This window comes from Xiphias gladius, chromosome 10, assembly GCF_016859285.1.
Source record: "Xiphias gladius isolate SHS-SW01 ecotype Sanya breed wild chromosome 10, ASM1685928v1, whole genome shotgun sequence".
Lineage (NCBI taxonomy): Eukaryota > Metazoa > Chordata > Actinopteri > Istiophoriformes > Xiphiidae > Xiphias > Xiphias gladius.
The window spans coordinates 972,055-988,627 of record NC_053409.1 but is presented as its reverse complement, the minus strand read 5'-3'; the positions used below and the strand labels follow the sequence as shown (position 1 = coordinate 988,627).

Below are 16,573 nucleotides of genomic sequence, written 5' to 3'. Positions count from 1 at the left end.
CGTTTGCTCAGCTTAAAACCAGAAGTCCAATGGCTAAAATCCGTTATCGAGTAAAAGGTATTTTTAACAATATCTAAAAACCTGTATTGTAAAAAGCAGCTCAAAACCAGATAAAATTCAGTTAAAAAAATCTCGGTTTAAGAGAGAGCTTTCTGGCAGACACACAAAACGGAAGTACAAGATAACTCCAATACACTTGAGTTATCTTGTAGTTTATCTTCATAAAAGGCAAGTATTATATTTTTTATTAGCTTTGCAAGATGAAGGTGATGTATTATGTGAATACTCTATGACCTTCGAAATGTGGCTATTTTGAACAGATACTGCTTTTCGATGTGGTCGCACGAGTGTTATGTGAATTCGTTTCTCTGAAGCATAATGAGGCCTTTTATGTGCCTTGCTTATTGGAACTTGGGTAACAGTTTGAGAACAATGTGAATGTTATTAATTCACTTTCCAGCCCATGAATTAGACAGTTTGAATCAGGAACCCTGGTGCTCTCTTACTTAATAACAACCTGAATAACAGTTTGTCTAGGTGCAATACTGTCTCATTAGAGTGATGGTGTATATTGGACAGTTGGAAAGCAAGAGTTTGTGAAAATCTTAATGTTTCGTAAAGTGTTTGCAGGTATACTGCCATTTAATGCCGCTTACTGTATATTTTGGTCTCTCTGAATAAAATCTTAAAGGGGTAAAGTATCGCTCTTCCATGAAAGTGGGGAGGCTGGTATGGGCCAAACTCCCAAAACATTGGCTCCTGTTGGTTTTATTGCCTATTGGTTGCGTTTCCCATTATAAAACAAACCCTAACCCTAACCCATTTTTGTTAGACAGCAAGGAAGGAACAGCATGGTCAAACTTTTGTAAGACAGGCTTTTTGTAATAAATGTGTAGTCTGTGAGATAAGACTTCAGCAGGGTTACTTTCCTAGACTTTGAAAGTTTGAGTTCTCCTGTGAAATGTATGTTTTAAAATGACCTCAGATTACTCCCTGTGGAAGTGTTCTTTTTTCTGTGTTCTCATTGTGACCTTTTACCTTGTCTGGCAGGTTGATGATGGGCTCTGCTTCGCCTGGTGATGTGATGTGCCCCAGAAGGGCTTGTAGGAAGTAGCGGCTGCTAGCAGCGAGGACGGTCCTGTGTGCACGCACCTCCCTACCCTCCACCAGTACAGTCACGTCACAAAGGATGCCCTGCCGCCGCTGCTCTTCCAGGCTCAACAGCACATTGGTACAGTGGACCTTAGATTCATACACGTACATGGGCGCTGCCGCCTCACTGTCCTGCTCCTCGCCTGCCAACATCACTCCCTCTAGGACTCTGCACAGAAGAAAAACAGAAAGAAATGATACCATGTAAGCTTGCTACATAGGTACACTCTTGTAGGATAATATAAAGGCTGCCTTTTCATTGTGTTCAGTTTCTGAGAAGGATGACACTAGGAATTCTATTAGGTTCTTCTTGCATTTTCATGTCTAAAGTGAGGTAGTGTATTTCAACAATATATGGGCCATACTTAGAGAATTTGTCTGTCTGTCTTCCTCCACTTTGGATCACAGCAAGATATCACTCAAACTATTTGCTAGATTGCCATGAAATTAGGTATGGAAATTCAAGACCCCTGGTGATTGTGCTTTATTACTTGCTAACTACTGCGACAACATTTGCAGACGCTGCTGAAGCAAGACTACTGACAAGCCCTAACCAAGCAACAATGACACACACGACAAATAATGAGTGCATCTGCGAAAACTGTGAAACATAAAAAAGACCCTATGACCTGATAGAGAGCGTAAGCGTAACAATTTTTCTTGCTATTTTGATTCGTTGTTTAGAGAACATAGTAGTTGTTGAGACATTTGAGTTTGAAAAGTTTTTGAAGCATTTGTAAAATAACATAACTTCAGTTACCTCCAGTTCCAGAACCCCATTCTTTTAAAATGACCTCGTAATGCCATGCACTGTGGTAAATAATGGGAAAGGTGTAATGGTATAAAAACTGGATCACACCCAATTCTAATACCAAGCAGCTACTGAGCCATGCTCTATACCATAGAGCTGAGATTATTAGACAATTAACCAATTGGTCAAGCAACAGAAAAATTGATTGGCAACTATTTTGTGATTTGTTATGTACTAAATTTAACAAGCAAACATGCCAAACATTCTCTGGTTCCAGTGTCTCAGTAGGAGGGTTTGCTGGTTTCTTTGTCTTGATGTGATAGTAAGCTAAATATCTTTGGATTTTTGACTGCTTGTCACAAAAAGGAACTTCCGAGGTTTTAAAGACTCTGACCTTTCCTGTGGTGCCACCACAATGATAAGCTTTACATGGTTGTCCTCACATTGGTGAGTACTTTTGAAAAGAAAAGGCTTGCCACTTCTCTTTTCAATTCAATTCCTCTATGACAGTATATGAGACTTGAACAGTAGAAGGATACAGAAGGGTATACACTACAGGATTATTGAACTGAATTGTAATATGTTGTATGATGAGTGTGTAATAGTGTATATATCTATGTAGATGTGTTTATCAATTGATAGATATTAAAAAGGTACGTATAAATAGATATAAAGCAGCCCTCCACACTGATTCCAGGCAGCTCTATCCAGAGGGTTTTCATTGTGTTTCTTTTCAATGCTGTAGTACATAAAGCCCCGACACAGACAGCTGAGCATGCAGTCTGTCTGTCTCATCAGCCATGGACTCTGTGTGTGTGTGTGTGTGTGTGTGTGTGTGTGTGTGTGTGTGTGTGTGTGTGTGTGTGTGTGTGTGTGTGTGTGTGTGTGTGTGTGTGTGTGTGTGTGTGTGTGCGTCAGCAGGCATAGAGGGGGCTGCTTGCTGCTGATTCATGGCTTTTGAATAGGCAGAGCCCAGCACTGGGGGCTGCTGAAGTAGTATTCTAGCTTTTCTCCCTGTGGCCCATGGGCCAATCATCTCAGCATTGTAGATCATCTCCTGCCTACCCTCAGGAACACTTCAGGCTCAGACCTTTCTCTCCTGTTTTTTATGATGCTTGCAAATTGTTCACTACCGCCATATGCCCGGTGTACTACTCCGCTCGTATTTTTGAGCTATTGCCTACTGAAACTGAAAACATAAGAAAGGGGAAACTGCATTCAATAACATTGCTCTTTGATTCTAGTCTGCACCAACTGCACCACAATTAGGAAAACAGAAGGAGATTACATAAATTAAAAAATGGAGATGATAACCGATAGAATTAGGACTATAGTTATAGTTCGATTTCACAAAATAAGAATCGAAAAAGGCATTATACAGTGAGATTCAGGGGTTCACACTGAGGTTTTATAGTCAAGAATATTTTGGTTGACTGAATGTGGAGAGGAAGGAAGCGGAGTGTAAATTTGAAATTTCTTCTAAGCCAAATCCATCTGTTTTTTTGTTTATTTCTTTTTTTCATTTTACAGTTATTTATTCGTGTATTTTATGCTGACAGTGTTATAATTTGTGTTTATTTTGAGGTATGCAGTGGTTGGGGCAGAGGATAAAAGACAAACACTGACATGATTTTCTCATAAAGTATTATTGTAATGAGTAACTATAAAATAAAGAGTACATTATCATTTTCTATGACATTTTTCCAACATTTGTCAAATCATGATATATATCATTAATATCCCCATCATTAGGAAATACTAGGAGCACAGTACAATTTAGTCATTGGAAGAAATGACAGGATACTGTTGATGACAAGAAATTGTCATTAAAATAAAATGTATTTTACTCCATTTACAGGTGAACTTCAACGGCCTTGTGAGGATGATTCCTTTAGATGTGAGAGTCAGAGGTATCACATCTGCAGTCAGTACTGTCTATACCAGTATATCAAAACACTGGAATTATTTTATGAATTTGCATAAACATTTCACACTTTCCATATTTCCCCATTTCGCACTTTGAATTAGCAGAGTCTGATGTATGAACCAGTGTTTCTCCATGTTTTGCTTTTTTCCCTCCGAAACACGCTGGGTAAAATGTTCAGAGACAGTTGAAGGGCTTTGGTAAACAAGACGTTGCCAGTGGTTTCATCATCTTGTCTGGGCTGTACTTTAATATGTATGGGGAGAGGATGGCATGTTTCAGCAGCAGACTGAGCTGACAGGCAGCTAACTGATATCCATAATCCCCAAACTGTACAAAAAGAAAAAACAAAACAATAAGTTGGTGAAAAGGGAAGAACTGTACCTGCTGAAATACACTATACTCACCCAGCACAATATTAGGAACACCATGTGTGTTTGTGTGTGTGTGTGTGTGTGTGTGCGTGTGTGTGTGTGTGTGTGTGTGAGTGTGTGTGCGTGTGTGCGTGTGTATAATGTGTATCATGTTTACATTATGTATCTTTGTCTTTGGTTGTGCACTTTTTTTCCCCACAGATTTATATTTGATACTTGATCTCTCCTAGTTAGAAAAAAAAATACATTATACTTATTGTACAGTTAGATTGTAATTAGGGCTAGACCGGTCAAGACGATTTTTCAGCTGATATTCGTATCGCTCTGTATGTAGGTAAGGAATAAGAAGTTGCAGTACGGAGTTGCTGGACTAGGTTTGAGATAAGTTAGAAACAGTGTAAGCATTTAATCATTTGTCCAACAGAGAGCACAAGTTGATTTTTACACTGTACAGCGTCCCACTCTGTTTACAGGTTGTTCATAATTTAAAGACAAAAATATGAATAAATAAATGAAATCTCACTCATCTGTTTCAGGATTATTCTTTATGTTATGGATTGCAAAAAGAAAGTTACTATTGGGTGATTTATCGTTATTAGATATTTGATTTCAGTATCGTCCACAAAAAGCCTGCATTGACCAGGCTATAATTGTAGTGGTTATATCAAAGACAGTCTTTCCGCACACTTTAGTTATTAAGGGTCCAACAAGTTTTACCTACTCTATAGTTTTATATTATTTTTAGATATTGGGGGAGGTGTGTTTTGGGAAGAAACAACCAATCACAGAGCTTCAAATTCTGTTGAGTGCTCTGCTAACAGTAGGTGGAAGACTGCTGAGAAAACAGAAAATACATTCTGCAGCATACATCAATTCACTTTTGGATTACGTTACAGGTGAATCACGCAACTATGGCACCGTTTGTTCACAAATTGTAGTATTTTGAGACATCTTCTGTATCAAATCAACAGACAAAACCTGATTTGTCACAGACAAGTTTAAAACTGGTGGTCATAACACAGATTTATACAATTGTAGTATTATCAAGGGCAGTCCCCCTAAACAAAAACATTTATTATCTTCCAGAACCAGCAACTTCTCCCACTTTGCAACTCTATTAATAATTCTGGAAATTGCTTTTTTATAAACATACGATTCAACCCCCCCACCCAACCCTACTAAATTTCAGGCAGTCCCTAAGTATCGCCCATAGGATGAGTGTTCTCCGAGCCCTGTCTCTGCAAACAGAAAGCCCAGCACTCTAGAAGTAAAACAACATGATTAGATAAACAGTTGGGCCTAAAAGCTCACCATCACCCTATGACCCAGTCAGAATAGTTGGGTAAATGCTTTACAAGGGATAGAGTGATGGCTAAACCTGTACCTACACACTACACAACACTCTTCCACTACGAAATGTTTGCAATGTCTAAATACAGATCTCAAAATCACAATCCAAAGGCCAAACCCCTGTGAAGCAGAGCAGCAGGAGTAGTGGGCCAGTATTTCCCATAATGCAGCTCTCCGTGGCTGCTCAGCACTTTATACTCATCAGTCAGTTGCTCCGTTAGCCTACATCAACCCAACAGTGTGAGGACACTCGTTGACATAATGCATTTCCTAGCCCCTTATCCTAACCCTAACCTAAACTGAATTCTAACTTGAACCCTAAAACATTCCTTTGAGGGTGTGAGGACCAGACAAATTGTCCTCACTTTCCCAAAATGTCCTCACTCCAACAGTTTAAAACTCAAACTGGTCCTCATAATGTATAGCCATACAAGTACAAACACACACACACACACACACACACACACACACACACACACACACACACACACACACACACACACACACACACACACACACACACACACACACACACACACACACACACGGTGCATCCCAGCAGGCAGTATAGAAACATCCAGGAGTGAATAATTCATCACAGGACCAGCAGAGCTCTGGGCCTCTTCCCCCAGAGCTGCTGCTACACACACAAATATTAATTAACAAACACTAATAATTCACCAATTCCACTTTGTGCATCTCTGTGTATGCATGTGTGCGTATTTATGTTTGTGTGGGTACAGTCCAATGTATTACTATGCCCTACTTTCCTCCACCCTTTCCTGCCATCTCCCCTGCCCTGATTATGTCTTATTTTCATCTGATGGTGTCTGTGGGGTATTCTGAGTAGAGCTTATTTCCACAGAACTAATTCCATCAGTACAACAACAGAGTCATGTTCACCACTCCCTGACTTTCTCTTCTCCAACATAAGTAATTATTTTCAGTTGCTTCTACTTTTTTTCATCACAGATAGGCTATCGTCAATCAAACTTGCCACATCCTGTACATTTTAACATCAAAAACTTATGAGGAAGGGGTATGGATTATTCCAATTAAGAAACTGGGTGACATTTAATTTGAAGCTTCTACAGGAAGTGTCGAGTTTGAATGATGGTTACAGTTAGAGCAGCAGAGTGGTAATTATGATTTGACTGATGGAATTAGTTCTGTTTAAATGTACCTAACCCAAATTTTTCCAAGACAGCAGGTAAACATAGAGGTAGCATTGAGTTTGTGTTAGTCAGGGAACAGGGAAGATTAGAAATCAAACTTGGTCGTGAGGAAAATGAAGGCCTAAGCCACTATTGGCTACTTACAATGTGCTACTTTTGAACATTTGCAATCACAAGCCGAAAACAACAATTGTTTCCTGGTAAGGTACCGTGTTTACTTCTTCTTTTGTTGTTTGACATGCTAAAATGTAGTGTAACAGCAGCAAAAATGGAGACCTGATAATGTCAGTAAACACAGCAATGTCTAAACTTTGATAATATTAGCTAACATTAGCCACCATAAGCTACTGGTCATACCAGTACCACATGTTTTTTGAATGTAATTGAACTGACAAATACAAATGAAAACAATGTGGTCCATTTTATTGCCTAAGCATTATTCTTCTCATATGTAGGACAAAATGGCATGATTTCTTTGTTCAAAGTTTACAGTCCTGCCTTAACTGTGGCTGATCAATTGTGTCCTTGTGAGAGTTTTCACCACGGTCAGAGGTTTTCACCCACCTGCATTTTCATCCATTGTTTTCTATGTAAGCCAACACAACGGTGTTGTGTGACACATTTTGTGTGTCAACTTGTCAGAGTACACCACTGTCATATTTGCCACCATCTGTCAACTCTGGAAAATTAGCAATTGTAGCACATTCACTAAAATTGTTACTTTCAGACAACTTCACTTCTTTTGTCTGTATGATTCTTCCAGTGTGTGCTACTGATGTCAGCTGATCCAAATGGTGACACTCCAACCCTCCACGGTGTGGCTGATGTATTTTATATGGCTATAAAATCTTATTGTAAGCACACAAATCACTAAATGCATTTCCATCCACCTATTTGTATGTGCATTCTCAAGTTGCACATAAAAACACCTAACCTCGAAAAAATAAAACCTCAACAAAAAGTCAAAATATCGCCAAAAAGTTTTTTTGCTTATTCAAGGTAGAAGAGTTTGTGTATCGATAAAAAAAAATTGCAACGGAGAAAGACTACACTTATAAATCATGATACATAAAACATCAGATCTGTGTGGAGCAACGAGGAGCCTTCCTGATATTAACAAGTGAAACTAACAGAAATGTCATATTTCCATCATGCTTTCAACATTGTTTTCATTTGAGCTTTGACTGGAGCTCTTTAAAGACGTCACCATATCGTGCCGTCTTCTTTTGCAATGGTTTAATGGTTACATCTGGATAATTAGTGTCAGCAACTGTTTATCTTGGACACTTCATGTGTCCAACTCCTAATACTCACATAACAGTAGTGGATGGAAACATGCATTAATTCACATTTTATTTTGCTGGTTTCCTGGAAATTCAGTTAAAGTCTGTGCCTCAGTTTGACGAAACTTGAAAAACAATGAAAACATTGACATGCTGATGTTTAGCTGGCATGTTTACCATGTTCACTTTCTTAGTTTAAACATAGTACTGGAAAAATTGAAATTTTGATTCAACCAACATCTCAACCTCATGGTGGTGCCAGAGGAAAATTCACAAGATCACCATAGGAATCATAGTGCCACAGTGCTAGTGTGGCTTAAAATTTGAAAATCTAATTTACTCATCAGTGCCTTATTCCCCAAATAAGGCATCAACTCATCAAACTCATGCAAATAAACAAAGAAACCTTAAAGTTCCTCAAATCTAAAGATAGTGCTCAGTCCTGGCTACATTACTGGGGCCCTCCCTTGGGACTTCCTGAGCTCCGGAAATACACCACCATGACATCAGCATCTCCCATTCAACACTGAGCCTTTGTTGAGAGAGCAGCTATGGGGAAGCTCTCACTTGCACTGTGGTTATTGAGATCCTGATAAATGACCTCTGAGGTCATTGCCACCCGTGTTTGCTCAACCCTCAGCCTCCTTCAACCCTGTATAACTCATCTTGTCCTTGTCAAGTGGAATTGGATTTAGTGCAAATGAAAGCCCTTCCGTGTATAGCAAGCTCTCCTGACATATGTCAGAGGACCATTGTAGATGTGTGTGAAAGGCAAGTGGCCTGCATTAGGAGTAAGGAATTAAAGGTCGTAAATGGACTGCTAGGGTTTGGAAGATGGCACATGTAACATTTATGGAGGAATGACATATGTGTTGGTTTGAGCAGGGAGGAGTGAGGTCAATGTCTGCCTCCTGCATGTGTGAGTGCGTGTGTATTTATCCAGTGATTAAGTTACAATCTTTAGATACTGAATAGCTGACCTAGGTACTTTATATCATTTGCTTTCTCACTCTCCATCAATACCTTCACCTTTTATCCTATAAGTGCACACACATACACAAGAGTGCCGCAGACTGCATGTGGGTCAAGCAACACTAATGCAGAGGACTCGCAACTCTAATCTGCTTCCATCAGGAGATAATTTGTAACCCTGAGGGCGCATTGTCCCCCTTACATGTTCAGCAAAAGCATACTAAGACATTTATCTGCCTTCAAGCTTACTGCCAGACAAGAACACTGATAATCGTGATTCTGCAAAACCCAGGATTATATTCAATGACAGCTTTTTTCTTTCATTAGTGCCAATGTTTTGAAACTTCTATCTTATTGTGTGTGGTTAACTAAAGCTTAGTTTAGGTTAGGGAAAGATGTGGTTATAGCAAATAAATTAAGAGTTAGGCAAATCACTTGGTTAGGGGAAAATTGCCATTGTACAGGAATACTGTGCGCAAACTATGCAATGCTGCAGTAAGAACAGTAGGTCAAAATTGAAGCAGGTAGTCGGTCTGTAAACTGAGATGGAAGTTTACAATAGACAGTTTGGGTAATTCATTTGCCTTTATTTTCTGTTCCATATGTTTCTGATGAGTAGTGTTTCTTGCCAACACTTCTTTTAAGTAATGTCCCTGTATTCCCAGATATCGGTTACTAACTACGTGAGTTCAAACTTATTACTGATAGAAAAAATACCCACAACTATGAAATAAAAGACCCAAATTATAATGAACTAGAATTGTTCTTTAAAGATGATAAATGGTCTGCACTTTTCTACCTTTACAGACCTTTACAGTTATTTACCCATTCACACACACACACACACACACACACACACACACAAACACACACAGGCAACGATGGCATCAGAGCTACCATGCCGAATGGGAATTCTTTTGGCCGAAATCCGAGTCCTTCAAAATGGGTATCTGCCGATACAGGGTCAGATGTTTCTATTTACCAAAATGTTAATTAAACAAGTTTATGACACACTGAGATAACAGCTAAACTGAATTTGGTGCTACTTATTTTTCACAAGCTACTTAATCCAAATACTGAAGATCCTGGTTCAAAACTATTACGCTGATCAGTTTAAATTATAATGATCTGAATGGAGGTTAACTGAAAGAATGTGACTTTGATGCAAAATTGACATGACTTGAGCAGCTAGAGAGAAGATGTCTTACTCTGTTGGAGTTGGACCTACAGAAACACTCAGTCCACCATAATTGTACAGTGGTGTTTCAGAGTGGAGCTTCTTCTCTCCCAAACAATCTTTGGCAGAGTACAGACATCTGCTAGCAGCGAACGCACAATCTCGACAACAGGCAAGCGTAATCTTGGCCTGAAGTTACTCATGGAATTAATGTTAATTAGCAACTGCTGTTATGGCCTGCTAGTCCAGGTGTCAGAACACAGAGTAGTGTACAACACAGTAGAGTTCAGATAAGAGAGAAAAGACTGGAATTTGATCAGGTTTATTTTAGCTGATAACGATCCTTTAAAATATACCCATTACAGCCCCGATATGATTTTTAGGATTGGCTTAGTCCACAACCTTATCTCCTAGAAATTATAGGTACAGTACAGAAACCTAGTTTACGTACCACTAAACTGCAACAACAAATATATTTTGTAGGAAACGTAATTACAACCAAATTGCGTTTTCTATTAACATAGTTAGGATATCTTGTTAATTTAAGCATTTGGCAAGTAGCAGATATGTTGACAAAAAAACATAACAGTAAAATGTTCACAGACAACATATTTGTTTTCCACCAGAATATCCAGACTTACAGTACAGTATCCGCTTGTAGTGAATTCGCATCATTACACTTCTTTATGGCTCTGTTTAGACATTCACAGCACTTGGTTAAGGTTAGAGAAAAATTCTATGCACTATGTTCTGTAAAAAAACAAGTTTTCATATTAGCGTATATTGGACAACATATATGCTGATACCGATATATTTTATATTGGCCTATATCAATATATCGGTCAGGCTCTACAAAAAATTCAAACTAGCTTCAGACCTAACATGTTTATTTATACTTAACCAAAACCATTCCAAATCTTAACCAAGGTGCTTTGTTGCCTAACTTAACCACAGACAGGACTGTGGATGTAAGCCCTGGTCTTTAGCGTGATATTTGTACACTTTTGTATGGCTGTCATCCACCTCAACCACCTCCTTGCGAATCTGATGCCTTAAATAAACAAACAAATACTTAATTTATTCAAAAAAAAAAAGAAAAGAAACAACTGTTCCCCACAAAATGTATTTGCTGTTGGAGATTAATTGTATATAAATGCTATTTCTAGGAGAAAGGGTTGCAGGACAACTCTAGTTCAGTGTCTTCCTCAAAGAGACGTTGACATGTGGACAGGGGAAAACTGAGATGAAACTGAGATTTCAAGCTGCTGGATTAGAACAACAGTACTGTTTGTAGTGCCAATGCCCCTTGCATTCATTTATGGTCACAAAGGAACCAACTGAATGGATGCAATTTTTTGGACTGAGTATTACAGAAACAGAACATATTCTCTTACCAAGCTTCAACGCTGCAATAAGCTGACTGTTGTTTAATATTAATATTGTCCTTTTCAGTATAAGCTGTTTACTCAGAGGAAAGTGGAATATAACATACAGAAAGTAATTGAAGACAGGGACATCAAGGCTCATGTTAACAGCTGAACTGGAATTAGCTATTAACCTAAATGTACCAGCTGGCAATATTCCATGAACATTCCTCTACTTACATACCATCCCACAGTAATAACTGAGTCTCTCATATATTTTAGTTGTTAACACAGTAAAAAAAAAAAACTTATCCATAGTACAGAAAAACACAAAAGGCTGAGGGTCAGCATGTAGTTAACTGTAGAAGAAAACCTAATCTGATTAGGAGTGCTGCTGGCTTCAAACTCTGAGGTGAGGGCACAATTCATGGCTGAACTAGTTGAATTTGTCATTCACAATGCATGAAAAATTGTGCTGCTGGTCTAAAATGTCACAACTCTCTGTGATGCCTTGTACCGTTTTCACTGGTTCATCGCATTTGTTTTCATCTCAGTGTTAGTTAACTTTTAAATGTACAATTTGAGGCACGACTTGCTGAATTGGATTTCTGCACCTTTGTGCAGTTCAACTTCCACTCTGCTTTTCTGCACTCCCCTCCTACGGGCTCTGTTGGTGTAATTAACCAAAGGCAAGCTTTTAGGTGTAGGCGTTTTTGACCTAAGAGGGGCAACAGAATCCAGAACAGAAAGGCAGGTGGTGTTAAATAAGGAAATAAGATCCTCTGTGCTAAGGTGGGGAGCTCATAAAGTGAGAACAGCGGACATGAACATCTTTAGTTTAGCTGGAGAAAAAGGAAGAGGCATCAAATAAAACTGCGCTATGATCTGTCCGACTAGCATCAATTATTTCTATATTGCAAATCGGAAAACCAAACGACAAAACTAGGTTCAGTGTGCGGCCTAGCTTGTGAGTAGAGGCACCAGCAAACTGTGTAAGGTTAAAGTATTCAATCAGATGCATAAAATCAGACACAAGAAGTTTAGAGGGACAGCAAACATGAATACCAAGAATCAGGACTCTGTCAAAGTTAGGCATGGTATTTCAGAGAAAGTCATCAAATTGTGGAATAAATTCTTTATGTATCTTGGCAGATAGATGAGTGCAATTAAGAGGGGATTCACTGAGCCTTCCTTTAATTGTTTGCACCACAAAGTTGGAGAAATGACCAGAATTTAATAGGTGGCAGTTAAAATGTTTTTTTTATTCACAAAGGGCGGAGTTTCTGGAAGTCAACAACACCACTGCACTTCACAGAGGGCCGAGCGGGGACCACATGGCTAGGCAGCATCCTGGAGTCAAGGATAATTGGTCGGAGAAAGGTGCACCCTGGAGACTAGATCTAGGGAACACCGACAAATGGAGCATTATAGTTGTCCAGGTCCAACATTGTGGAGCTGACAAAGATAGGCCGGTGCCAAAAGGGCTAGAATCCTCAGCTTAACTGAGGCACCTGTCTGTATACCCTGCCACTTAGTGCATTTCCTACAGTGATAGTGGCAGCGAGGATCCCATGTATCTTAGGTTAGTTGGGAACACAGACAACAATGAAAGATCCTTTCTCCAGGATTCCACGTGCATAAGTCCACAGCAGAGGCTCGAATATTCAGTAGTGTTTGACGATCATAGACAATAGTGGCTTTTACATCATACATGCACAACCATACAAACAGAGCCAGGACAAACAGGAGGGGTACCATCCGATGACAAGCAGCCAGAAACATAGGTGCAGCCATCTTGCCAGGATTAGTCTAATCACACAAAGATCACCATGCTTTAGCTTTTAAATAGGGAGCAGAGTAAATATATAATATCATTTATATCCTGGTGAAAGGACCATTGTGTCACATCCAAACTGTGCAATAACTGAATAATTTTTGAGAGGGTGTAAAAAATCTCAGATGCCAAATGAGTCATAAAGGCAGGAATGTTAAGCAAAGGATTATTTCATCTCCTCCACAAGCCAGCACAGTGTAGGCGTGAAAATTAAAGTACACATGTGGGCTGCTAGACGCCCACAAAGTTTCCATAGAAGACAACTGACAGATTAACATCACCCTTATGAAATACAGTGAATTCTTTCAGTGTTTCAAATGTTTTGCATTGCAAGTAAAACCAAAAGACCTTTATGCTATTGGAATTATAACACGCAACATTCATTCACACTACAGTAAAAGAAGCTTCAGTGACTCAGATGTTGATCTCACCCACAGACTCAGGGCTGTTGTGAAAACTTTTTCCCATGTTCCTCTGCAGTATGTTGTGTTGGCATATCAATCTCCTGACATTTCCTCCCGTTGTCACACTCAAGTAGCAGTGACGCCACTGCCCTTATTAACCCAGAAACCATTGAGAAGTTAGTCCCGGTCTACTGGATTTTATTTCACCTGTTTGACGGTTACGGATGTGGCAGAAGAGGACTTTCCCTCCCCAGGGAGCTCCTCCATGGTCATCTGTGTTTCTGACACTTCCATTCCCTCCTTTCAGCTGGGAGGATGGGCTGACATCACTTTGCCTTAGGCTGCTAGGGAAGCATAAATTGGATCAGGCTTGTCGGGTTTCAGGAATGTGAAGCTAGGGTTTGCTGTGTGAGTCATGCCAAGGATTGAATGCTTTGCAAATTAAAATTCACTACACTGGGAACGCAGCCATATCAAACGGAAATGAAGCAATAGGATCAAAACAAAAAGAAAAACACTTTTGACCGCAGATATAAACTCTCAGTGTTTACTACTGGGTTTAAACATCATGCAGCCTATGATTGTACAGCAATTAAGAGAGAGCAAGTTTGTTTGTTTTAAATGAACACTGTAGTTTTCTCTGCAGTAATTTTGCTGATACTTTCTGCAAAAACCACAGAAATCATAAAGGTCATAAAGCTCCACTTTCACGGGGCTTCATTAATAACTGTTGCATATGGACAAAATGGGGCTAAGAGATGTGTAGGCCATGAAACTGACACATGGTATGAATATTTTAGAGGCTGAGAGAAATGCCAAGGCAGATGGAATGCATTTTCAGGTCTGTAAAATTTTGATTGATAGTTAAAGTTTGGGGGTGGGGCAACAAACTGAGGCACACACACAAAGAAAGGGACACATTTGGAAAATGAGTAAAAACATGTTAACACTCAAATGTAAAGCCCTTCATTTGGGCAATGATAAAATGAACAGTATTAAGTTCAGTTGTTTTTTAATGTTGGTGTTTTGTCAGAAATGTATAAATTCAGTTATACAGCATGTTTATTACTGAATATATAATATCATTTATATCCTGGTGAAAGGACCATTGTGTCACATCCAAACTGTGCAATAACTGAATAATTTTTGAGAGGGTGTAAAAAATCTCAGATGCCAAATGAGTCATAAAGGCAGGAATGTTAAGCAAAGGATTATTTCATCTCCTCCACAAGCCAGCACAGTGTAGGCGTGAAAATTAAAGTACACATGTGGGCTGCTAGACGCCCACAAAGTTTCCATAGAAGACAACTGACAGATTAACATCACCCTTATGAAATACAGTGAATTCTTTCAGTGTTTCAAATGTTTTGCATTGCAAGTAAAACCAAAAGACCTTTATGCTATTGGAATTATAACACGCAACATTCATTCACACTACAGTAAAAGAAGCTTCAGTGACTCAGATGTTGATCTCACCCACAGACTCAGGGCTGTTGTGAAAACTTTTTCCCATGTTCCTCTGCAGTATGTTGTGTTGGCATATCAATCTCCTGACATTTCCTCCCGTTGTCACACTCAAGTAGCAGTGACGCCACTGCCCTTATTAACCCAGAAACCATTGAGAAGTTAGTCCCGGTCTACTGGATTTTATTTCACCTGTTTGACGGTTACGGATGTGGCAGAAGAGGACTTTCCCTCCCCAGGGAGCTCCTCCATGGTCATCTGTGTTTCCTGACACTTCCATTCCCTCCTTTCAGCTGGGAGGATGGGCTGACATCACTTTGCCTTAGGCTGCTAGGGAAGCATAAATTGGATCAGGCTTGTCGGGTTTCAGGGAATGTGAAGCTAGGGTTTGCTGTGTGAGTCATGCCAAGGATTGAATGCTTTGCAAATTAAAATTCACTACACTGGGAAGGCAGCCATATCAAACGGAAATGAAGCAATAGGATCAAAACAAAAAGAAAAACACTTTTGACTGCAGATATAAACTCTCAGTGTTTACTACTGGGTTTAAACATCATGCAGCCTATGATTGTACAGCAATTAAGAGAGAGCAAGTTTGTTTGTTTTAAATGAACACTGTAGTTTTCTCTGCAGTAATTTTGCTGATACTTTCTGCAAAAACCACAGAAATCATAAAGGTCATAAAGCTCCACTTTCACGGGGCTTCATTAATAACTGTTGCATATGGACAAAATGGGGCTAAGAGATGTGTAGGCCATGAAACTGACACATGGTATGAATATTTTAGAGGCTGAGAGAAATGCCAAGGCAGATGGAATGCATTTTCAGGTCTGTAAAATTTTGATTGATAGTTAAAGTTTGGGGGTGGGGCAACAAACTGAGGCACACACACAAAGAAAGGGACACATTTGGAAAATGAGTAAAAACATGTTAACACTCAAATGTAAAGCCCTTCATTTGGGCAATGATAAAATGAACAGTATTAAGTTCAGTTGTTTTTTAATGTTGGTGTTTTTGTCAGAAATGTATAAATTCAGTTATACAGCATGTTTATTACTGAATATATAATATCATTTATATCCTGGTGAAAGGACCATTGCGTCACATCCAAACTGTACTGGACTACGTTATATTCAGAGGTGTTTCTAATTTTTTGTCTTTGCCATTTACATACATAACAGGGGTAAAATTTAATTAAGTATGACAGTTTAAAAAAATGAACATTAAAAGCATCATAAAAGTTTTCATGATTAATAGTTATGCAAAGGACAAAATGGACAACCTGATTGATCTCCGCTTCCTCATTCAAAAGGTCGGTCACACTAGAAAGGGGCACAGTGAAATATGTA

General features: G+C 39.1%; 1 protein-coding gene across 1 annotated transcript in view; it reads right to left on the bottom strand.

Annotated features, from left to right (window-relative positions):
• LOC120794956 (transcription regulator protein BACH2-like) overlaps window positions 1-16,573 on the bottom strand; it is a 53,946-nt gene that overhangs the window by 19,387 nt on the left and 17,986 nt on the right. The window contains exon 2 of the mRNA XM_040136366.1: window positions 1,039-1,321. Within this exon, the coding sequence (XP_039992300.1) occupies window positions 1,039-1,305 (267 nt within the window). The 5' untranslated portion in view covers window positions 1,306-1,321. The remainder of the gene's footprint in view (window positions 1-1,038; window positions 1,322-16,573) is intronic.